At 34.4% G+C, this 26328-nt stretch overlaps 1 protein-coding gene across 1 annotated transcript; it reads left to right on the top strand.

Moving 5' to 3' along the window:
- Positions 1–3937: 3937 nt before the first annotated feature.
- LOC140174967 (uncharacterized) lies at positions 3938–6211 on the top strand. Its single transcript, XM_072201888.1, has 2 exons — positions 3938–5237; positions 5663–6211. Exon 1 carries the CDS (start codon positions 4201–4203, stop codon positions 5119–5121), a length of 921 nt encoding a protein of 306 aa, XP_072057989.1. The 5' UTR covers positions 3938–4200; the 3' UTR covers positions 5122–5237; positions 5663–6211.
- Positions 6212–26328: the final 20117 nt, after the last annotated feature.

The following is a 26328-nucleotide window of genomic DNA, read 5'->3' as shown; positions in this document are numbered from 1 at the left end:
TACCAAATAGCAATTTCACCGATGAGAATTTACCAAAACCTACCATCGTACGAAATCAAAATACTCGAAGTTTTAGAGATGCCTTCTGACCGAGCCATCGAAGAAGAAAATGTCCGGAATCGTCTGTGCTTCCTAGAACTCTAGTTGACCGAATTCAAGGGGTAAGGAAGTTACCTCACCATCGACTTCTACTGGACAAAAGTAACGCCAATGTGTAGAGGAGGAGAATACGAACATTTTTACCAGATTAAATTTTTTATTGGAGTTACAGATCGCAAGAAATCGAAGCTAAAAGTTCGGTGGGAGTTACAGTTCTCTCTCTCTCACTCTAGGTCACTTCTCTTCTCACCGTGCATAAAATAAAAACCAAATGAGGTTAGTTGATGATGATTAATATGATATAGATTGATTAGGTGTCATGCTTACAATAATAAGTAGTTAGGTGTCACGAGCTTCCTTTTTTCTTTTTTTATTTTGTTCGGTCACTTGGAAAAAGAATTAAGAGATATGCTGAATAATATATGATGATGATTAAGGTTGTGTAACATGAAATGCTATTGTTTAATGTGATTCCATGTTTCTTTTCTTTCTTTTTTCTTCTTTCGGTCAATAATAATAATAATAATAATAATAATAATAATAAGATTAAATATGTATGAATTACTAACATAAATGACATTAATAATTTAGAAATTAAAAGATATTTGACGAAACATTAGCAATTCTAAACTCATCAAGAAATACCAATAATTAATTTTTACTGGTAAAAGTCGAATTTAATAATAATATTAATATTATTATCTAAGTTTTATTATAATTAGAGCAAGTAAAATACATAAATAAGATAATAATAAAATTATATTACTATCTATTTTATTTCGGAGTTTGAAATCGACTCATCATAATAAAATTAATCACTCCAAAATATTATTTTAAAAAACTTGCGTTAATGCAAAAATTAGAGTTGTTACAATTTTATATTTGTATTTACGGGTAGTAAGTCCCAGATCGAATTTGTGGATACATATCTAAAATATGTTTTCTAGTTTTATTTATATACAAATCGAATTGAATCCGATATGACAAATTTGTGGATCGAATTATGTCCGTACATTTCGCATCGGATAAATACCATAGGTTTTTTGGATTTTTAAAAAACTTGCGTTAATGCAAAAATTAGAGTTGTTACAATTTTATATTTGTATTTACGGGTAGTAAGTCCCAGATCGAATTTGTGGATACATATCTAAAATATGTTTTCTAGTTTTATTTATATACAAATCGAATTGAATCCGATATGACAAATTTGTGGATCGAATTATGTCCGTACATTTCGCATCGGATAAATACCATAGGTTTTTTGGATCGGGTCTAGATTTGTACTTTCCTAAGAAAGAGAAATTTAAATTCCTTCACTTGAAGGGAAAATTAATATCCCTATTTTAGGCAATTAAAATTTTTTATAAAAATAGAATTTAATTTTTAAGTATTATCAAAGTAGTTTTATACGTGCATCTAATTATATAACGCTACATCAATAAAATAATTACCTTTTATATTGACCGCGCGAATGGTCATAAAAAAATAGATGTGACTTTATATTGTCAGTGCATTAAAATTAAACTAATAAAAATATCATTGAATTTTAAAAAAGAGTAACTATTTTTTATTATCACTTAAGCTGTGTTTGGTTTAGCATTGAAGAGAAGAAAAGCATGTTTGAATGCAATGAATGCTTCTTTTTTATGTTTGGATTTTTTTACTCTAAACGCTAAAGTAATTTTACGTTCTCAACATGCATTCAAAGAATCTCGTTGAAATTGAATTTTTTTTATCAATTCTACCCTTTATTTCTTTTTTGTAGTCTTTTTAGTACTCAAATCTTTTAAATATATAATTAAATTTTTGTATGAAATTTTTATTTTTGTTTTGTATAAAAAAAATTTTGTTTGGCTCTGTTAAAATTTGTAAGTATAATTCTTGTATATTAGTTTATTAATGTGATTTTATTATAATATAAATTATTGATTCCATTAAAAAAATAAAGTAAATAAAAAATAATTATAACTAATAATAAAAATAAAAATAATTAAAATTTATATTTTAAAATAGTATTAAATAAAAGAATACTGTAAGTATTAAAAAATGAATAATATAATTTAATAAAATATATTTTAATATATTATTCATATATTATTTTTATTTTTGATATAAAATATATTTTATTAATTTTTATATATTATTTTTAATTTAGTAATTAAATATTAATTTTTATTATAAAAGTGATTCATAAAATTTATTTAAATATTTAAATTAAACTAAAATAATTATTTAAATTTATATTTTTTAATAAATTTCACTTAAAAGTGATTTTGAACAACATAATCCAAACAACATTTATTTTATTACAATCCATTTTGATATAAAGTTGTCCAACATAAATCACATTAATACCAGCTCACTTTTATCTAAAATCAATTTTGTGCAAACTATCTTTTACAAACTTTAATCCAAACACTAGGGTGTTCATGGATATCCGTAGTATTTATTCGAATCCGATCCAAAAAGTGCGGATATAGATCCAATACACAAGGCTATCGGATCGAATCGGATCCGATGCGCACACTTATAGGATCGGATTGCGAATTTTATGTACGTATCTACATACCCATCTGCATATCCGCAGATCCGCAAAAATAAATAAATAAATAAATAAATATTCTTATATTTTATTCAACTAATAATGATCATATATGTTGTATTATTTTAATTTTATTATTTAGAAAAATATATTTAATATTATTTTAAGAATAAACATATTTAAAAAGGTAGAAAAAAAGAATTTCATTAATATTTTTTAATAAAAATAAACTTTTAAAAATATTTTTGTATTTTGCGAATATATCCGACGATATCCGATATCCGATATCCGATATCCAATCCGATGATTTTATTACGGATCGAATCGCGATTTTGTCCATATCCGCGTTCACCCTGCCAAACACACACTTAGACATCAACTCAATTTCTTTATTTTAGTAATTCAATAATATATGTTATCTCATACTTTTAAATATTTATGACTAATTGATGAGAAAAAATAATAAATTCTAATAGCTATTTAAACGTTCTTTCATACAAAATTATTTTAAATTTTTAATTTTTTGTTATAAAATTTTCAATTAAATATGCAGAGATATGATTTTATCATAAAATATTTCGAATCTTTTTTGATACCGAAACGAAAGAGAATAACAAATATTTCGAATCCTTTCTAAAATTAATTTTCTTCTTTTAATTACCCTATCCAAACACAGTATTCAAATGTTTTAACTAAATTCCTTCTTCAAAATTTTTGTTTAGATAAAATAATTTTCTTGCGTGAATTGATAAGATTTTTTCTTTGAATAAGATAATTACATTACTTTCATAAGGTAATTGGAAGAAAATAAGGAAAGAAAAAATAAAAAACAGAATAAATTGAAATATCAAAAAAAGTTTGAAAATTTTAAAAAATCCTTCTGAAATAAGTAAAATTTGAAATACCTCTTTTTTTTGTGTCTAAAATACATCATTCACACTGGCAAAATCCTTTCTTAATTCTCAAAGGAAAAAAATATTTCTTAAAGTATCCAAAAAAATATAATAGAATATCTTATATTCTCTCCAAAATTAAATTACTTTTTCCAGTTCCTCATCAAACACCCTAAAATTAGTTTCCATGTTTTTTAATTTCATCATCCAGCTCACTATTTAAGGTGAGGATAGGGTTTGAAAAGTGAGGAAGGGAAATTGGCAATGTGCCAAATTGGGAGAAATAATAGGGGCATCTCACATGGAACTCGGCACCGTTTACTAATTAGCTAATTTCGCTCTTTTCACTACAGCTCAAACATCAACATACCCTCTCGTCTTAATCAATTTTCACACTCTTCTTCTTCTTTGATTTTTTCCCCACTCTCTCTTATCTCTTCACATCTTCACCATTATCCATACATAAATAATAATACTATATATCTCTCTCTATCTTTGGGATGAGGGTGTTGATATTAAGACCCTCACCCTAGCCATCTCTCTTCTTTTGTCTTCTCTTGGACACAGCACACATCACTACTCTCTTCTATTAATCCTTTTTTCCTCTATTCTTTTTTAAAATAAGATTGATTTGAGAAACATACATTATTGATCCCGGAACAATTCATGACGATATTTTTTTTGTACCTCCCTATTCTTCTTTCGCTTTCTCTTCCTCTTTCTTTTCTTCTTCATATATTCAAGAAGCATTTCTATTCTCTCTTCTTCCATGTTTTCAGCGCCTTCAAGAACAGTTTCAAGACTTCTAACCGATCCTCTTCGCAAATCTTGGCGCGGGCGATCACCGATCTTTCTCCTCCTCCTCCTCCGCCATCGAAAACCGTGGTTGTTGACGAAGAGACCGATGGCAATTGCAAGCGGACGTTCTGCACCGAGAGTCTAGGGTTTGAGAGCATCGAGGAAACGCTAGTGGACGGTGAAGACAAAGATCAAAAGATAACGGAGAAGATCGAAGATCTTGATGTTGAGGATAATAGGAATGATAATAGAAGAGAGTTATTGAGGAATTCGAAGGCGGCAGCGGCTGCTCCGTCATTTCCTCCGCCGCTTTCTTCGTTGAACCAGAAGGGACAAGCGAGTTTCGCTCTTATTCCGGTGAGGGAGAATGGAAGGTTGCAACTCAACAAAGTGAGAATCAAAAGACCTGAGATTCTCTACGCTTCGAGAGAACACGGAAGGTTGAAGATGTTTCTTGTTCCAGATCAATGCGACGATGATCTCGAAGACGAAGAAGAAGAAGAAGAACCACAACAAGAATTCAAAGTAGAAGAAGAAAAAGAAGATGAATCGACAACGTTAGTATCAGAAGAAGAAGAAGAAGAAGAAGAAGAAGAAGAAGAAGAAGAAGAAGAAGAAGAAGAAGAAGGAGAAGATAGGGTTATTGTTGGGGATTGGAAGTTTAACAATAACAAAATTGAAGGGTTTATGAGGTGTCATCACCAATTGGTGAATCAAAGCCAAAATAATAATCATCATAATCATCATCATCACAATCTCAACATTTATGGAGTGATCAGCATTGCATGAACGTGATGGTGTGTTTTATGTGATTCTGAACTATTATTCTGCTGCGGAAAGTGTTGCTTTTGTCACAACAGAGACAAGACAGAGGCTCCGATCCAATAATCCGTTTTTGTTGCACCGTAAGTGTACATAACAAAACATAACGGTGTCATTTAGCCGATAGCTACGATTCTAACTCTAGTGCATAAGAAGAAGAAGGATCTAGGGATATCCTCTGTAGTAAATTTTTTTTTATTCATTGTTTTTAAAGTAAGGGGAATAGATCTCAAAGAAAGGGCGAGTAAAATACAAAAGAGCGAGAGTGAGAGAGATTCAGAGATTATTTATTTATTTATTATATTCTTTTAGTGAGGAATTTAATTAATTATATCAGTAGTGCTACGTTACCAACTTAGTATCTACCAAGATCTGCTAATTTGAGTTGGGCTGGACCCTAAAGCCCAATAAAATTTAGAAAATCACATCCCAAATCAACTTAGGTCAATTTTATTGTCCCTCATTTACTTTTGTAAACCTAAATTGACCACTTCTTTCTACTGTGCAGCCACATCCAAAACTCTCCACCTTTAGCGTCGCGCAACCTCTTCTTCGTGCAGTCTTCGACGGTCGTCGCCATCAATAGTAGTCAACGCTGCCGGACCGTCAGACAGCAACCATCTCGATTTGCTCTGCTCAGTCGCCCAAGCGCCGCCGCCTTTGTTGCATGTTGCCATCGCGCCCAGTTGAAGACGCATCCTCCTGTCAAGCCTACACCACCCCCCCCCCCCGACTGCGCCTCAACACACACCGCAGCTGAAGTTTACCAGCGCCCCATTGCTGTTCGACTTGTGGGTCCCCAGCAAGCGCCGATCCCTGCCTCGCGTCCTAGCCCCGTAGCGCACCGTCGTTTCCTGCTTCGCGGTGGAGCCCCTTCATGCAACCTGTCTTTCCTTCGGCGCCTGTGTTGCAATAAGAGATAAATGCTACTTTACGATTTTTAGAAACCTAGAATTTTATAGGTTTCATATGTGAGCATGTCATTGGGTATTACATTCATATAACATGGTTCATTGAAATTTTGGTTACTGTTAGACAAGGAAGAATGGAAAACTAATTCCCTTGTGTTTATATGTCTTGGATAAAACTTATTTTGAATGTGATAAAGGTATATTTGGTATTGAAAATATCAATTGTATACTTGGAACGATGTTTTGCAATGCTAATTTAAAAGGAGAAGGAAAAGGGAGAAAAAGTTTTTTTTTTGTAATTGCAGCAATTGAATATTACTACATATGTGTCTTTAGAGTGATGGTGTGTGCTAAATTGTCTATTAGTTTTGGTTTTGTACTGTTGAATTGTTAATTGGTTGTAACCCTTGGACATTTGATTGTTGTCATTAAGCAAAAAGAAGTAGTTTGATTTTCTAAAAGCATATGCGAAATCAAAATTTACTCTTAAGATTCGCATATTTCTTTTTTTACAATTTTATATTGTATGTAAGATTTGTTGAGGAATAATCAGAGAAGAAGTAAAGCATAGAAAAAGCAAAATAATAGGTTGTATTAGAATCTGTCTTTTACTACAAAGTACTGACATATATATATATATGTTCTTTTGTTGTCATTAAGCAAAAAGAGATGTTTGAGTTTTTTATTTGAACTTATTTTTCTATGTTATTATTCTGAATGTTTGTTAATTTTTTCTTGCATAAGGTAGTGTACATGTATTAAGATATATTTGAAATTGGGTTTGATTTTGTTCATATAAAATTGTAGCATTAAGAGATATTTTTAGAGAGTTTTTTTGGTTTTTTCTCTTGATATTTTTGGTTTTTTAGCTATATGCTGTGATGAGTTTATTGACTTTTAATTGATTATATGCTATAATGAAAACACCATAGAATTGAATTTACTAAAAATCTATCATTACTAAATACCAATTCACTATAATGAGATGTTGAATTAATCATGAATGACTAGTCTTTGTTTATAACTATGGTGAATTTCTTCTGTTGTTGATTTAGGAGCAAAGTAGGAGCTTGTAAGTGGTTGATCACATGGTGTTTGACATGAATTTCTGAGAGAAGGATTGTTCCAATTTTCTGGGAGATGCATAGATGGAGAAGAAACAAAAGATTATGCAGTATAGAGAAAGACTTGATAAGACCCTTTCCTCACCTGATCTTACAAATGATGAGATGCTCCAAAAACTTGTCGAAAGCCAACTTGTATGTTCTTCGGAATAAGAAGTAGAATGTCATAACATTCTCTTGTGTCCTTTGAATTCATTTAGGCAGAAATGGTACTAGCTTGGTGGAGCCATTATTTTTTGTTAAATTATTCTTTTATAGGTTCTTAAGATGCTTTGTTTGATTAATTATCATACAAGCAGAAGTTGTTAGAAATGAAGAGAGTAGATTTATCTAATTTTCATGATATGTTAAGGAGTGCTTTTTCAGAAGATATCATTTTACTTTTGTTAAACACTTGTTTTGTTTTAACCAATTGATACTTGGATATGTCTTTTATGGATGTGTCTTCTATTAGATGTGTCTTTTGTTTAAAACTTATTTTGATGTGTCTTTAATTAATGTATCTTCTGTTAGATGTGTCTTTTGTTTAAAACTTATTTGGATGTGTCTTTAATTAGTGTGTCTTATGTTAGAAGTGTTTTTAATAGATGTGTCTTCTAACTAAATGATTTCATAAACAGGGATGTGTCTTTAATAGATGTGTCTGCTGTTAGATGTGCCTTTAATAGATGTGTTTTTAATAAATGTATCTTCTGTTTAAAACTTACTTGGATATGTCATTAATTTCATAACTACTTTAAATCAGGTAAGGTTTAGATTTGCTCCGGCGCACCCTAACCTAAACTTTGAATACAATTCCAAACCTTTAGTAAAGAAGACTAACTTTATTTTAATCAAGACTACAGAAATAAAAATGAAATAAATAATTATTTGTCATATGATCTGAAGATAATTGAGTACAACCCAAAGTTCACCGTTCATGAAACCAAACAAAACAATAAATTTGAAGGTTATAAATTTGAAGTGCTGAAGTAATCTGTCAATAAACTTGAAGGTTATATGATTCGGACCACCCATGTTGTTTGATGACAATGGAGTATTCTTCATATACATACCTGCAAATGATAAATGTTACTCAGTGCTAGAATGGTAAAATCAAAAGGTGAGTTCAAAGTGACTAACTGTTGTTAAATGATTGTGCATCCTCTTTGGGAGTAAATGCTTCTGCCAAATGCATTGGAAATGCCGGAGTAATCTGTCTCTGATCTGGAGGTATCCATAATCCTGCATGAAAAACCATTCCATCCAAATGATCATCGTGAAATTAAAGAACATGCATATGAGAAGAATCTTTAATATGAGCACCAAGTATATTCCAGAACTAGTTTAAAAAATTGTTATATCATTAATATACAACTAGCTAAACAAAAAATAACTTTCTATCTGCTACACTTGGATCACGTCTTTAGGAGCTCCCCCCCCCCCCCAAGTGTGTAACCTTGTAATTTGTCACATTATCAAAAATGTCCTTAGGCTTTACCTTCCTAAGACAAATATTGGTTTTGAATTGCACTGCCATGCCCCAAGGAAGGCACCATCCATTGCAATGAAACATAGGACCTGTCCATAGATACATCGGGAAGAGATCCATTCGAAATAGTAGAACTGTCACGAGCGAATTCAAATATGCGTCTCTATGGCTATAAACTACTCCTTTAGGCCTTGTGTGGTTCCAGAGGTGTAATTAACACTTATAGAATCCATTTCACTCTTTGGCCTAACTATTTCAAACCCTTTGTCACCATTTGCTAGTAGCATCTTATACTCATAACTAATTGAAGAAGTGTCAATTGTTGAATCAAAATCAGAGTCAGCAATTAGGACTAGAATTGGCAATTTTGATGATGTTCTTTTGCATAGCAGATTCAATGAGCTGTGTGCAACTTCGAGCAGTTGGTAGTCTACAAAGAGGATCTTAGCTTGTGAATGCTCCAGCGGGACTGAAACCATGGATGCATTTAGGCACGAATTCAAGGTGAAGATAATGGATCCAGCCATTAGGATTGCAAAATGCAGCTCATACTTTTGCTAGAACATTAGGTGATAATGTTGCAACCTGTTTCAAAACAACATTGAATATATAATAGCATCAATGATTGAATCCATTCACCTTAAAGAATTTAAGGATGCTTCCTAATATTTTTCTTAGTACAAGTTTCAAACACTTTTGATGTGTCTCACCCCATTTATACTCTAAAAGAACCATAAACAAGTGATGTTCTCTCCCTGCAGAAACTTGCTACTCTCTCCAAGAACTTTATTGGAGTCAGAGGAACAAGATTTGCAGAACAGTAGAATAGACCCTCCATTGATTCCCATGATCCTTGATCCTTACGATCTTTGGAAAAGTTGCAAAATTTAAGTGATCTAAGAAGTTAATATGGACATACTGTCTTACAAATTAGCTTACACAAATCATATTAAAATATGGAACTGCAAACAAATAATTTGTTTTAATTTATAGCAAAGCTAATAAGAAGAAAATTGAAATTTCAAAACATACAAAGATTGCAAAGCCAACTTAAAAAAATCCAATAACGTAAAAAGAACACCTGAAGCCTAGTAAATGAAATAACTATTTACTCTGAACTGAAAAAAAATAGAATTGAAAAATTACTGACATGAGGAACATAAAAATTGAAAGTTGAAACAGCACTGCAAAGAGGAAGTAGTTACCATGTTGGTGGGCGTGCGTTGTGGCGAGCAGGGTCGCAAGCGCGGTGGCAAGCGGGGAGGATGCCATCGGGCAGCTGGGGTGGCGAGCGTGCCTTCGATGAAAGGGCGGCGCGACGATGCTGCGGCAGTTGGGCCACCGCGAGTGGAGGACTACATGAGGAAGGACGCGGCCACTGAGGCACAGTTGAGGAGAGCGACGTGAGGGCGGGTGGTGCGGCGCGATGGAGGACGCCGAGGTGAGGGAGAAAGAGGCAATGCCGGCGCTGAGTAAAGTGGCGTTCTCAACGAGACAACATCGGTGCTGAGGAGGGAAGAAGAAAAGAAGAAGAAGAAGAAAAAGAAGAAGGCACAACATAGAGAGGGTAAGGTTTAGGGATGGGTGAAAGCAAAATAGAATTAGGATAAATTTTGAACAGAATTATTCAAATTCAGATTTTTTATTTTTTAATTATTTATTCAATAGTGTTATTTTTTTAATTATTAATGATTGTTGGTAATAGTTGGCAGACTTAAGTATTGGTAACGTATACTTTTCCTAATTATATTAAGGCATATGCATATGATTTCGTTCTATATACTATTGTAGCAGCTTGCTCTAATTCTGTCTCTTAATAGTATTTTTTGTTTATTAAGTTCTCTGTATACAAGGTTTGTGGTGCTTTGTGGATTTTTTTTATAAAATAGTTGATTGATCAATGGGTAATAATGCTATTATGTTAGCACAGTTAGGGGTGTCAAAAATCCCAGTAGGGGGATCCGGGATCGTTCCGAATGGACCCTAATGGTGGAAATTTTTTTCTGTGGGAATGGAGACGAGGAGTAAAATTCCTCTGAAACAGGCGCGGGGAATCGAGCGGGGATCCCCGCCCCATCCCCAATAATTTCTTGAATTTTTAAATTTACTTAATAACTCTTACTTTATTTCTAATATAGGGATTTTTTTAGTAATTTCACTTATTGAAAAACCTTAACCCTATTGTTTAAGATTTTATTTTTTTTTTTGAAGAAAAGAGCTAAACACAAGAGTGGAGCAAGTGCAGTAAAAGAAAAGCAACAAAAAGAAATTGAACCAATCGATCTGACCATAAATATCTCTCTGTCATCTCCGGCATTGCCATCAACAACTAAAGGAATCAACACCTAACCACTCAGTGAAGCTTTGGAAGGACAAACTTATAATCTCTTGAGCTCCTTTTTCTTTATTCTGAAAAATCCTTCGGTTCTGTTCCAACCAGATGTTCCACATGATCGCACAAAAACACACCATCCATCTCTTGCGCTCCTCTTTACTATTTTATACCTCAGTCCAACCCTGAAAGTGCTCCTTCAATGTACTCGGGCAAGTCCATTGTAACCCAACATAAGATAACTGGTGGACGAAATTGTGATCCTCAAAGTTGGTCTCTTTGTACTTGTATGAAATTTAAATATTGGCTCTATCAAGAATACCTCAAAGAGATCATGGTATGATGAATTGGGATCTTAATAATCCCTGGTAATGGCACCAACATCTTAGTGTTGTTGTTGGACCAAAAGAGTTACAGGCACTGTTAGAGAATCTCACAACTCTGTTCAACTAACCAGCAAGTGCACTGGGTCGTCCAATTAATACCTTACGTGAGTAAGGGTCGATCCCACGGAGATTGTTGGTATGAAGCAAGCTATGGTCACCTTGTAAATCTCAGTTAGGCAGATTAAATTGGTTTATGATAAGTTCGAAAATTAATAATAAATATAAAATAAAATAGGATAGAAATACTTATGTGAATCAATAGTGGGAATTTCAGATAGGCATATGGAGATGCTGTGCTCCTCTTGAATCTCTACTTTCTTATTACATTCATCAAATTTCTTCTTACTCCTTTTCATGGCAAGCTATATGTAGGGCATCACCGTTGTCAATGGCTACATCCCATCCTCTCAGTGAAAATGGTCCTATGTTCTGTCACAGCACGGCTAATCATCTGTCGGTTCTCAATCAGGTTGGAATAGAATCTCTTGATTCTTTTGCGTCTGTCACTAACGCCCAGCCTTCAGGAGTTTGAAGCTCGTCATAGTCATTCAATCCCGGAATCCTACTCAGAATACCACAGACAAGGTTAGACTTTCCGGATTCCCATGAATGGCGCCATCTATCTAGCTTATACCACGAAGATTCTGTTGGGGAATCTAAGAGATATACGCCCGGCCTAAGGTAGAACGGAAGTGGTTGTTAGTCACGCGCGTTCATAGGTGAGAATGATGATGAGTGTCATGGATCATCACATTCATCAAGTTGAAGTGCAACGAATATCTTAGAATAGGAATAAAAGAGAATTGAATAGAAAATAATAGTAATTGTATTGAAACTTGAGGTACAGCAGAGCTCCACACCCTTAATCTATGGTGTGTAGAAACTCCACCGTTGAAAATACATAAGTGAAAGGTTCAGGCATGGCCGAATGGCCAGCCCCCATGGTCTAAGGACTAGGCGTCCAGGGATGTCTAATACACTAGTAAAAAGTCCTATTTATAATAAACTAGCTACTAGGGTTTACATGAGTAAGTAATTGATGCATAAATCCACTTCCGGGGCCCACTTGGTGTATTTTTGGGCTGAGCTTGGTCTATCCACGAGCTGAGGCTTTTATTGGAGTTGAACGCCAAGTTGTAACGTGTTTTGGGCGTTCAACTCTGGGTCGTGACATGTTTCTGGCGTTTTACTCCAGACAGCAACATGGAACTGGCATTGAGCGCCAGTTTACGTCATCAATTCCCAAATAAAGTATGGACTATTATATATTGATGGAAAGCTCTGGATGTCTACTTTCCAACGCAGATGAGAGCGTACCATTTGGAGTTCTGTAGCTCCAGAAAATCTATTTCGAGTGCAGGGAGGTCAGATTCCAACAGCATCAGCAGTCCTTTGTTAGCCTCCTTCTCAGAGTTTTGCTCAGGTCCCTCAATTTCAGCCAGAAATTATCTGAAATCACAGAAAAACACACAAACACATAGTAAAGTCCAGAAATGTGAATTTAACATAAAAACTAATGAAAACATCCCTAAAAGTGGCTTGAACTTACTAAAAACTACCTAAAAACAATGCCAAAAAGCGTATAAATTATCCGCTCATCAATAACCAAGCACACCACACCTGCCAAGTAAAACTACAACTAAGAAACAAGTGGTAATCATTTTCATCGCTTGTGTTACATAAAACACATAGAGTGTCTTGTTGGCTAATAACCCCTAGCCGACGCAGTCTCGCCTTTGTATTGACCCTGCCAATCAATCCAAATCAAACAAATAGCTCCACTCTAGGAGGAACAAGCCCTTTCTTAATCGACCTAGTAAAGCTGTAACTTGATATATCCTCCGGAACTATTTCCACATGCAACACCTGCACAAATGAGTTAGTAGAAAAAATGCATTTGTTATCATATTTTCACACAACTCTATCCTCTCTCCCAAATGCAAGTTTGACTAGTCTCAAAGGATTAAGAAGCTGGTTCACTAAATCCAACTCCCATTGGAAAAGTTCTCTCATCCATTGGAAGTTCCATATCCAAACTAACCCATCCCAAAACCCACAATCCCTTATCACTGATCCTCTTTGGTTTGAAACAAAGAAGAGCCTTGGAAATCGATCTTTCAAAGAACCTCCACTAATCCAGACATCCTCCCAAAACCGAGTACGTCTCCCATCACCCACCTTCATAGCCAAACCAGTAATCATCCTCTGCCTAACTTCTTGATCCTTGAACTGAATCTGACATATACCCTTCCACGGACCCCTCCCGAACAGGTAATTTCTGAGAGGATAGGAGCTCATGTGGATTCAAGTTATTACAAGAGCATACCACCTTCTTCCACAACGGACACTCTTCCTTAGAGAATCGCCACCACCACTTAAACAGAAGGGCTGTATTGCGTATCATAGCATCTCCAACTCCCAACCCGCCTAACCTTTTAGGAGTCTGCACTACTTCCCACTTTACCAAGGCTATACCAGGCCTTCCATCATCCTTACTCCATAGAAAACTTCTTTGCAAGGATATCAGTTTTTCTGCAACAGCCTTTGGCATCTTATATAGGCTTAAATAATAAATCGGAAGGCTATTCAACACAGATTTGATAAGCACCAACTTACCGGCTTTATTGAGCACCTTGGCTTTCCAAAGGCTAAGCTTATCCTCTACTTTGTCTATTATCGGCTTCCACGTCTTACCAGTCTTGGGTTCGCTCCTAAAGATATGCCCAGATATTTAACTGGAAGGGAGTCTTGCTTGCAACCTAACACACTGCACATACACTGTACCCACTGTTCGTCACAGTTAATAGGAATTAAACTCGACTTCTCAAAATTAATACTTAAACCTGACATCAACTCAAAGCACCAAAGCAACCTCTTGTAATTCTTGATGGTCTCATCATTAGGAGGACAGAACAAAATAGTATCGTCAGCAAACTGGAAATGCGACAACTCAATTTGATCTCTTCCAACCAACAATGGTGATACGCGCCCATTTCTAACTGCTTCCTCAAGCATTCTATGTAAGACATCAACAACGAGTATGAATAAAAATGGAGATAAAGGATCACCTTATCGCAGGCCCTTTTCCATCTTGAACGGCTTAGAAGGTGAGCCACTTATCAAAATTGACATAGAACAGGAACTCACACACTCCATAACCCATGCCCTCCATCTCTGTCTAAATCCCATCTTCTGTAGTACAAGGTCTACGAACTTCCACTTTACTCTGCCATATGCTTTTTGAAAGTCTAACTTTATTATCGCAGCTTCCAACTTCCTCATTTTGATCCACTGAACTGTTTTGCATGCGATGAGCGCCCCATCATGAATCTTCTGGCCCTTGACAAACGCACTCTGTGTCTCACCTACTAATCTTAGCATAACTGCTCTCATCCTCCTAACTAGCATCTTTGAGATAACTTTATACACACATCCCACCATGCTAATCGGCCTCAAATCTTTGATTTCCTTAGCACCAGAAAACTTAGGGGCCAACGCCACCTAGGTTACATTGGCGTATGTCAGCAATCTAGAAGTTTGGAAGAAGTCCATTACCACTGTGGTGAATTCAGAGCCGATTTCGCCCCAACACTTCTTTATGAAATTCATGTTGTAACCGTCACTTCCTGGAGCCTTGGATGATTCACAATCCCATACTACCTCTCTAACCTCCTCCGGTGTTGGTACCATCTCTAGAGTCCTAGCATCCTCCTCGGCGATCCTTTCCACCAGCCCATCCCTGAACCCCACCATCGGAGACTTCTCTTGATGATATAGCTCTTTGTAGAACTCCCTTATGGCTATCTTAATCCTCGCTTGATTCCTTATCAACCTTCCATTAATGACCAGAGTATCAATTCTATTATTCCTCCTTCTCGCAGAAGCTAAATTATGGAAATACCTCGTGTTTTTATCCATGTGCCTCGCGTACCTAGACCTCGACATCTGCTTCCAATGTATTTCTTTCCTCACATACCACTTCTCGCAGCAAGTAACTAAAGCCTTCCTCCTTGCTTCCACTGTTCCATCATACGTCCCATTACCAACCATGTCATCAATTTTCTTGATCTCTTCTTCAAACTTCATGATTTTCTTATCAATGTCATCATAGTTGTCTCTATGCCATCTTACCAAAGGAGCTGTCAATGCCTTCAATTTATCGGTGAATTGTATATCCCCCGACCCTCTCCACTCCTCCTTAACCATCCTTAGAAACCCTTCATGTGTAAACCACGTATCAAGGCTACGAAACGGTCTCGGTCCAACCCTTATCCTCTTGTCTTCCACTATAATTGGGCAGTGATCTGACAATCTCCGTGGACCACCTCTTAAGCGAGTTTCTGGAAACGCCTCAAGCCATTCCAGGCTAACAAGGGCTCTATCAATACGGCTACAAGAGCGTCCTCTAAACCATGTAAACTTCCGGTCATTAATTGGCAAGTCCACCAATCCCATATCATATATCCAATCCTTAAACTCTTGCGCTGACAAAGGCAAGCTATCAGTGCCTCGCCTTTCTTCCACATGTGCAATTTCATTAAAATCCCCCAAGAAACAAAGGGGGCCTGGGCATAACCCAACCACATAACTTAACTCCTCTCACACAACAAGTTTTTCATTATTTTATAGACTATGATTTGTTATGTTATATTTCTGGATTTATAATCTTAGATAAGATATATTTGTGTGTTTGTAATAATATTTTGTAGTTTATTTTTTATTTTTTTTTATATTTTTTATTATAGTTTCCATATGAATGTTAAACATAAGGAGATGAAAAATGAAACTCGCAAAAAATGTAAGGAATGCGAAGAAGACAATTATTTTTCTATAACAAAAAAGGAATAAGAATGAAAATTAATTCTGAAGACAGAGACAGAGAGCAAGACCCATTGACATCCTAAGTAGAGTAGCACTATGAACTATGCAATGCGAAAATGTTCATTCTAGAAAGATGAATAAGCATATGCTAGCGACAAAACAAACAAAAAAAAAAAAAACCGCAGAAGGAAATTGCTGTGCATCTTTATTTTTTTTTTTACCAAAAAACAACTTTCCTTGATTAATTAGTGTGATGATTGGTCAAATAGGAGAAAACAGTTCTGATTGTTCAAGGACGTTGACAATTCATTAAAGAATGGGGAGATATAATGTGGAGGAATGTTATACATTTAATTTTTTTTATAAATTAAATTTAACTAAATTAAATAATAAGATTAGAAATAATATTAATTACAACAATTTTTTATTATTTTAGATTAATTTAATTAAATTTAGTTAATAAAAAAATTTGGATACATAATATTATTTTATAATAAATTTTTAATGAACTAATATTATTGAAATTTTATTGCAAAACTTTTTTTTTCAATTTTTATTTAAGAAACTATACTTTTTGGGTTAATTTTTTTATATGGATTAAATATGTAGAGTTTGTTTGTGTACCATTAAATTGATAAAAAAATATCTTTTTTCAATGAAAAAAATTTTTTTTTTATTTTTTAACATATTTGATAAATTTTTAGTAATAAAAGTAAAAGTAATAGAAAAATTAAAAAAACATCTTTTTTAAGAAGCTAATATTTATTTATTTTTTTTAAAATATCTTTTTTCTTTAAAAAAATATTTTTCATGTAATAAATAAATAAAAAAATACTTTTATATAATTATACCCAAATATAATTGATAAATAAAAAGATCTTTTGCAAGAGATATTAAAATATAAAATTACTTTTACTTTTCTATAAAATCTTTTGAAAAAAGATAACTTAAAAAAAAATTTTAGAAACTTACCCAAACAAATTCGTAGTGTAATATATTGTTATTGAAAGTTTGGGTGTTCTTTTATATAAAGTTATTTTTTTAAACTAATAATAACCAAATTGGATTGTCTAATTTATTTGAAAAAAGAGGACAAACTATAATCAAAGGATCCAATTTAATTTTTAAATGATTATATATATATAGTAACAGTATCACTTATACAAAGATTTTTTAAATTAATAGGAGTTTAGCTAACTTGTGTTGTAAGAAAATATGTTAAAATTATAAATTAAAATTTTTTTATTAAAAATACAAAAAATTTAAGTTTTATGTATTTGTTTTATATTTATTAAGAGAAAATATTTAAAAAATTTTACTAATAATAATTTTTATCAGTGCACTATTGGAACACATGTTAATTGAGTCTAATTAATAATCAGATCGAATGAAATTAATAATAAATCATTAACTGTCTAATAAGCTCTATACTCCAAAGATATTGTTTATGATTCTGAAGTTTAGTGATCCAAATTAAATAAATATTAATTAAATATGATTGTTCTAATTATTATTTTATAGTGTTATTAGTTAAATATAATATAATTGTTCTAATATGGATGTTCTAATTGTTATATATATATATATATATATATGGATGGAAACAAATTGAGACAAAAAATATTTTTTTTACTACTAATTAATAGATTAAAGAGATAAGAAGAAAAAGAAAGAAGAAGAAAAGAGAAGAAAGAGAAAAGGGAGGCGACGACGCGGCAGCAACGGGATCGCCGGAAGAAGGGGTGGTGGACTGGGTTGGGCTGGGGTAGGATCGGAAGGGTGAAGAAAAAAAGAGTTGGGTCAGAAGCAAAAGAGTAACTTTCAAATTCACATTCAGAACGTGACTTGTGCGTACGCACAAGGACGTGTAAGTGCTCACAAGAACGTGTGCGTATGCACTCTAGCAAAATTGGGGGTGCTCATACGCACAATGATGTGCGAGCGCTGCCGGCAGGAAGGGTGTTACAGGTTGTGCGTATGCACATAAGGGTATGCACAGAAGAGTCTTTTCTTTTTTTTTTTGAGCAGGATAAAAGGATCATGTGTGCGTACACACAAGAGCTGTGCGTTCACACAGAATGAAAAAGTGTTGGGCTACAATTGCACAAGCAAATGCAAGCACTTTGAACAGAGGGTGTGAAAACAAGTGTGTGTACATACAGGTGGGTGCGTATACACAAATGTCAAAAATTAGGGGAAGTGTGTGTACGCACAATGCTCTGTTTCTGCAAAACTTTTAATGCCTCTAAGGCACCAATGATGATATCAATCAAAGTTTTTTAACCCAAAACATATCATTCATCACATGGTCTAACTAAAATGCAACTAAATTAAGCCTAGAATCAAATCAAACTAAGCCACTCAAAGGGACAAAATTCAATAAGCAAAAAACTAAAAGAGAAAAGAGTTAGAAAGATGTTACCATGGTGGAGTGTCTCCCACCTAGCACTTTGGTTTAAAGTCCTTAAGTTGAACTTTTTGAGTGAAGCTTATGTCAAGGTGGTTTGTGCTTCCACTCTTCCTTGAATTGCCATCCATGTTTGCTTTTCCGAAATCCTCCGGAATCCCAAACGAAGTACGTCAAGCTCTCAAGTAATTTCAAGCAAGCAATTGGGACCCAAGATTGTTGGTTGTAGAATCGTATGTCCAAATCCTACACTTTAGTTTTTCGGTCATCCTCTTGTTGATTCTTGCTCTTGCACTTGGATGAACAACCTCCTAAATTTTTTTTGAAGCACCCAATTAACTCTTGGACTCCTCCTAATTGGACCTTGTACCACTTCCGAGTTCAACTTCTTGATTTGGCTTCTTTGGTGAGCCTTGAACTCCTTTTGCAACCAACACCCATTCCTTCATTGTTGAACACCTCAAGAAGGATCTTAAGTTGGTGATTTGTTTCCAAGATAGCAAATTGATGTGGGCCTATGAAGTTCATGGAGGATATTGTTACCCACTCAAATTGCCCTTGGATTGGAGTCATCCTATTGGACTCTTGCATGAATTCCTTCACTTCTTGGGTGACCACCTATTCCTCACCACCCATATCTCTCTCAAACTCATAAGAGAAAGTTTCATCAAGATCATTGAGGGAATTGACCAAGTGGACAAAAAATCATTGATGATGAAATCTACTTCTTGATCAAACTCCCTCAATTCTCCATTTACCTCTCGTGGTTCAATTATTTTACCTTCTTCCTCTTGTGACTCAAGCCTTAACTCCACCTCTTCTCTTTTAGACTCCATGTTCTTCTCCTCACTACACTCCTTAGTTGATCCTCCAAATTCTTCAAAGAAAATGTCTTGATTGCTTGAGCGTAATAGGGCTAAGCGGTTTACCGCTTCAGCTATGGTAGCCATGAACTCCCCTTGCTTCTTTTGAAATTCTTCTTGCTCTTGGAGAAAAGTTTGAAGATTTTGTTGTTCTTGGGGCAAGGGGTACTTTACATTTTGGTGAAAAAGAAAGTTCAATGGTTGGAAAAAAAGTTGTATAACTGGAAGGTGTATTATGTGGGTGAGGGTATTGAGGTGGTGTCTAAGGAGGTGATGGTTCATTTGGTTGGTGACAAGGTATATAACATTCAGATTTCATGAAGGTGGGTAATGTGGTGCCTGAAGGTTTGGTGGTTGAGGGTTGTGTAGTGGGTACCGTTCATATCTTTGGATTTTGTATGGACATTGGGGAGGGTTTGACTCATTATAACATGGGGGAGGTGGTTGCCATGAGTGTCGCTCATACGCATACGGTTCATCCCTCAATTGCTTCTCCCACTTCATGATGCAATCCCAATTTAAAGTCATCATACCCTATAGCATAGTAAATCCAAACTCCAAGCAACAAGGGTGAAAGCCCATAGAGAAAGTAGCAAATAAAAGCAAAAGACATTAATAATCAAGAAAAAAAATAAAAACCTAAGTATTAGCAAAAACAACCAAGTAACCAAAAAGTAAGCTATTTACACTATTAACATATTTACAATAACCGAAAACATGACACCAATTGTATGTTGATGAGCGGATATTTTATACGCTTTTTGACATCATTTTTATATAGCTTTTAGCACGTTTTCTTTAAGTTTTATTAAGTTTCATAGGTTTTAGTGTAAAATTTACATTTCTTGATTCTACTTTGAGTTTGTGTGTATTTATGTAATTTCAGGTATTTTCTGGCTGAAATTAAAGAGTTGGAGCAAAAAGTCTGATTCAGAGACAGAGAAAGCACTGCAGATGCTATCCAAATCTGACCTCCTTGCAGTCGAAAGAGATTTTCTGGAGCTACAGACATCCAAATAGAGCTTTATTAAAAGTTATGGAAAGCTAACATCCAGTGTTTTTCAGAAATATATAATAGTCAATACTTTGATTCAGAATTGAAGGCCCAAAACTGGCTTCCAATGCCAGCCTCCTGTCCTATTCTGGCGTCTAGTGTCCAAAGGAGAAGAGACCAGTGTCCAACATCCATAAAGGATCCCCTGGCCAGCGTTCAATTCCCTAGAGGCCTCCTAGCACGTGGATCTTAATCAAGCTCAGTCCAAACACTCACCAAGTGGGCCTCAGAAGTGGATTTTAGCACTAAAAGATTGTTTCACCCTTCTTAATGTAATCCTTAGTCATTAGTTTAGTATTTAATTATTTTTACACCTATCATCAAGGAGAGGACACACACTTTACACATTTATCATTGTATTTTCTATCAGCATGAGTTTCTAAACCTCCTAGGTTGAGGAGAGGAGCCCTGCTAAGTTTTATGGATTAATAAAAGTATTATTGTTCTATTTCAATCCGTGTTTGATTCTCTATTCTAAGATGTATCTTCGTTCTTCATTCTAAGACCCCGTGCCTAATAACCACCCATGTTCTTCTTGGGTTCGTGTGACTACGTAACTAGAAAGCATTAAACCACTGGCTTGATTATACATTTCTTAGACGGCTAATCGACGACTTTGTTAGGGACTTCTCGAGACACCAGTTCAGCCGAGGTATAGGGAGATTCAAGTCTTTGTGGTAGAGGCTCAAACCCAAAGGCATAGCATTCTCTGATCTAGAAGATTCGACTTTGTCTGTGGTATTTTGAGTAGGATAATTAAGAAGAATGGACTACAAGAGCTTCACCCTCAATCAGAATCAATCCACACTAACCTTGGGGTTCAGATCTGGAGGAGCATTGGCGACCTCTCAACCGGCGTTGATCACATACAGCCTGCCATAGAAGAAATCATTCACAGTTGAGAAAATAGTAAGACCAGAATTAATCCAGAAGAATAAAGCACCTCCAAGCCTTAACCATCTGCTTATCATTGTAACATATCAACCTAGTTAAGTTCTCTTTATTCCTTTTATGCGTTTAAACAAATCCAACAACTTTTCTATTCACCTGACTAAGATCTGCAAGACAACCATAGCTTGCTTCAAATCACAATCCTCGTGGGATCGACCCTGACTCGCTCAGGTATTGCTTGGACGATCCAGTACACCTGCTGGTTCAGTGTACGAAGTGTGGGGATTTATGCGCACCAAGTTTTTGGCGCCATTGTCGGGGATTATTCGAGTTTGGACAAACTAACAGATTATCTTGTTGCTTAGATTAGGTACTTTTTACTTTTGTTTTGAATCTTTTATTTTTCTTTTCAAAAATTTTTTCAAAACCTTTTCTGTTTTTGGCTATGTATTTTCTTTTGATTTTCTTACTTTGAGTCTTACCTATTTCTTGTTTTCTTCTTCACAAATTTTTTCAAAACCTTTTCTTTTTGTTATTAATCTTTATCTTTTGTTTGAATCTTTTGTTCTTGTTCTTGTTAAGGTTTCGAATTTCTTGTTTCTTTTTCCAAAAATTTTTCAATAATAGTATCTTTTGTTTGAGTCTTATTTCAATCTTTAAGTTTGGTATCCTCTTGAATCTTTTCTTTTAAAATTTTCGAAATTTGTGTTTTTTGGTTTTCAAAATTTTAAAGTTTGGTATCCTTTGCATGTTCTTGTTTTTTTTTTTATTTTGAATTCTTTGAGTTTTGTTCTTGGTGTTCTTCTTGATCTTCAAAGTGTTCTTGTTTTTTTTCTTGTTTTGATCTTAAAAGTTTTAAGTTTGGTGTCTTTTAGTATTTTTCCTTTCCATTTTCGAAAATTTAGTGTCTTAGATCTAAAAATTTTAAGTTTGGTGTCTTTTGGTTGTTTTTTTCTTTCTTCATTAATTCAAAAAATCAAAAAAATATCTTTTTTATCTTTAATTAAAAATTATTTTTGAAAATTTCAAATTTTAATTTCAAAATCGTTATCTTATCTTGTTTCAAATTCAAAATTCAAAATTCAAAATTCAAATTCTTTATCTTATCTTAAATCAATTTCAAATTTCAAAATCAAATCCTGTTCAAATCTTTATCTTATTTTGTCTCAAATTCAAAATTCAAAAATTTAAAATTCAATTTTTCAAAATCTTATCTTATCTTATTTCCAATTCAAATTTTAAAATTCAATTTCAAAATTTAAAATTTAAAATTTCAAAATCAAATCTTTTTCAAAAATCAAATTTCAAATCTTATCTTCTTCAACTTCTTTTCAAATCTTTTCTTTTAAATTTGATTCTTTCTTATCTTATCTTTCTTTTAAAATTTAAATTTAAAATCTTTTTAAATTATAAACAATCTTTTTTATTTTGGTTTCAAATCTTTTTGAATTAAAACTTATCTTTACTTAACTTCCTTATCTTATCTTTCTTACCTTTTCTATCTTATCTTCTTTTAAATTTTAATTTCAAAATCTTTTTCAAATCTTTTCAATTCTTATCTTATCTTGTTGACTTGTTCAAAAAGAATTTTAAAATAAAATCTTTTCTAATCTTCTATCTTATCTTGTTTTCAAATCTTTCTCAATTAGTTAATTGTTTTCTCTTTCTTCTTTTTCAAAACTTCCTAACTAACTCCTCTCTCTTCTATTTTCGAAAATATCTTCTTTATTTCTCCTTTTTCTTTTTCAAAAATTATCAACTAATTTTTAAGTCTTTTTAGTTAACTAGCTTTTAATTCCCTTCTTATTTCGAACTAAATAAATAAATAAAATAAAAACAAAAATATTTTAATTCTAGTTTCTCTTTTTACTTTTTAATTTTTGAATTTCTCTACCCCTCTAGCCGAATTTTTCTTCTCCTTCCTCTATCTTCATTCTTCTTTTCTTTTCTTCTTCATATCTCACAAGGAGTTCTCTATACTTTGACATAGAGACTTTTATTTTTCTTTGTCTCTTATTCATGTATGCAGAGACACCAGAGTAACTATGGATCCAAAGGAAAATGCACGAATTGGGAGACATCTAGGCTCCGATACATTTGACACTCCTATTGACTTAGATGACTTTAAGGTCAACCTAGACCAGGTCCTACTATTACGGCAAAAATGGCAGTTTCATGGACACCCACAGGAAGACCCCAGTAAGTTTATCTCTGACTTTCTGCAGTTTTGTGATACTGTAGAGGCCAATGGAGTAGACCTTGAAATTCCCAGACTAAAACTCTTTCCATTTGTTCTGAGTGATCAAGCAAATGAATGGTGGCATATGAAACTTAGAGAAAGTGTGAACACTTGGGATAAGGTTATTAACAATTTTCTGAATAGGTTCTCTCCCTCACAGAGATTAACTAAGCTAGTGACCGGTGTTCAGACCTTCAGACAGAAGGAGAGTGAGTCTCTCCATGATGCTTGGAAGAGGTACAAGCTAATATTGAGGAATTGCCCTCCCCATATATTCTCAGGATGGGGCAAGACAATGATCTTCTATGAAGCAATCTCTGAGATAGCCAGAAAGACAGTGGATCACTTTGCAAATGGTCCTCTGTACTTTATAGAGACATGAAGAGGTAGATGAGCTCATGAGATAGTTGCCAATAACCAGCACTTATACTCCTATAAGGAGACCCCGGCTAGGACAGAAGTTTTAGACATGGAGACCTTAAAAGAAGGTAGGACAGTAGTCTTCACCAAGGAGGTTGAACCTCAGGAGCATGCTACTGAGGGACTTAAAGCAATCACGGACCAGAAGGATCCTGAAACTGCCATTGAGCATGCCCCTACAGAAGAGAAGGAACCTCAAGTTGATTCTTCTCTGGGCGTGCATGAGGAGCCCGTGATTACTACAGAGCTCACCCTTGCAAAGGTAAAAGAGCCTCAAGAGCTGCCTTTCCTAGCCGTGTAGAAAGAATCGGCAGATGAGCAGTTGGCTCATTTCCCAGCAGCCCTTAAAGAGCTGTAAGTCAATATCTCTGTTGCAAAGGTATTGGAAAAAAATACCCCTTATACGGCTTGTCTAAAAGATATTCTTTTTGAAAAGAAGGACCTAAAGGAAGATGAAATAGAGGTACTTACTAAGAAGTACAGTATCTTAATTCAAAATGAGCTGCCAAGGAAGATGCCAGATCCAGGAAGCTTTCAGATCCTATGGACTACTGGAAAGATCACTTTTGACAAAGCCCTGTATGATCTTGGCTTACGTTTAAATCTACTACCTTCATCTGTGATGAAAAAGCTGGAAATCCAAGAGGCACAAGAAACAAGGATTACCTTGCATGAGGACTGGATGGTATTCAAGGTTCTTGACCCTCCATTACCCCTGACAAGGGAGGCACTTGCATAAAGGATTCAGTGATAAACCCCATTTGTAAGGTTTATCTTGTGCTTGATTTAAGGGATTTTATGGCCTTTTACCCACATTTATTCAATGAAATAGCATGGTTTTATAACTTCTCCCTTAATTGTGCTTAAGAGTGAAAACATGCTTTTTAGGACTTAAAATAGCTAAATCTAATTCTCCTTGATTCCATTAGATGCCTTGATATGTTTGTTAAGTGATTTAAGGTTTAGGAGGCAAAGATTGGATCAAGGGAATGAAGAAAGAAAGCATGAAAAGTTGGAGAACTCATGAAGAAATAAAAGAACCGGAAAGCTGTCAAGCCGACCTCTTCGCACTTAAACGACTATAACTTGAGCTACAGAGGTCCAAATGATGCGGTTCTAGTTGGGTTGAAAAGCTAACATCCGGGGCTTCGAAACGATATAAGATTTGCTATAGTTGCTATATGTATGGTGGCGCGCACACACATAGTACGCGCACGCGCCGTTGCTGCCACCTGGTTCACTTAAAGCAAAACGTGGCCAGCGATTTTAGAAGCCTTGTGGGCCCAATCCAACTCATTTCTGATGCTATTTAAGCCAAGGATTGAAGGGGGAATGAACATACTCTCATACTTTAGATGTTAGTTACCATTAGTTCATTTCCAGACATTAGGATTAGTTTAGAAGTAGTTTCTAGAGAGAGAAGCTCTCACTTCTCTCTAGAATTAGGATTAGGATTAGGATTAGTTCTTAGATCTAGGTTTTAATCTTTGCTTTCTTCTACTTCTACATCTCAATTCCTTGTTGTTACATTCATTCTTCTTCCATTCTTTTATTGTAATTTCCTTTATGTTGTTCTTATACTTTGTTGTAGATCTACTATTGTTCCTTCCATTTTCCTCCAATTCAATAAGAGGTAATTCATACTAAATGTGTCTTCTTTGCTTTTCTATTGTTGATCTCTTATTTTTGTAGTTGTAGATTCCTTTAATTCTTGCAATTTATGTTGTTTACTTTTATTGTCTTTTATGTGTTTGTTGAAATGCCTCTTCTAGATATAGTATAGATTTTGTTCCTCTTGGCCTAGGTAGAGTAATTAGTGACTCTTGAGTTATCTAATTCCTTTGTTGATTGATAATTGGAGAGATTGCTAATTGGTTTGGAGTGCACTAAAGCTAGTCTTTCCTTGGGAGTTGGCTAGGACTTGTGGCTCAAGTCAATTCATCCACTTGACTTTCCTTTATTTAGTAAGGGTTAACTAAGTGGTAGCAATGAACAATTCTCATCACAATTGAGGAGGATAACTAGGATAGGACTTCTAATTTTCATACCTTGCCAAGAGCCTTTTATAGTTGTTAGTTTACTTTCTTGCCATTTATCTTTCATGCCTTTTATCAAAACCCCAAAAATAACTCAACCAATAACAAAACACTTCATTACAATTCCTAGGGAGAACGACCCGAGGTTTGAATACTTCGGTTTATAAATTTAGGGGTTTGTTTTAGTGACAAACAACTTTTTGTATGAGAGGATTATTG

This window comes from Arachis hypogaea, chromosome 9 (genome assembly GCF_003086295.3).
Source record: "Arachis hypogaea cultivar Tifrunner chromosome 9, arahy.Tifrunner.gnm2.J5K5, whole genome shotgun sequence".
In the NCBI taxonomy this organism is placed as follows: domain Eukaryota; kingdom Viridiplantae; phylum Streptophyta; class Magnoliopsida; order Fabales; family Fabaceae; genus Arachis; species Arachis hypogaea.
The sequence above is the reverse complement of the archived record's forward strand: the minus strand, read 5'-3'. Positions and strand labels throughout refer to the sequence as shown.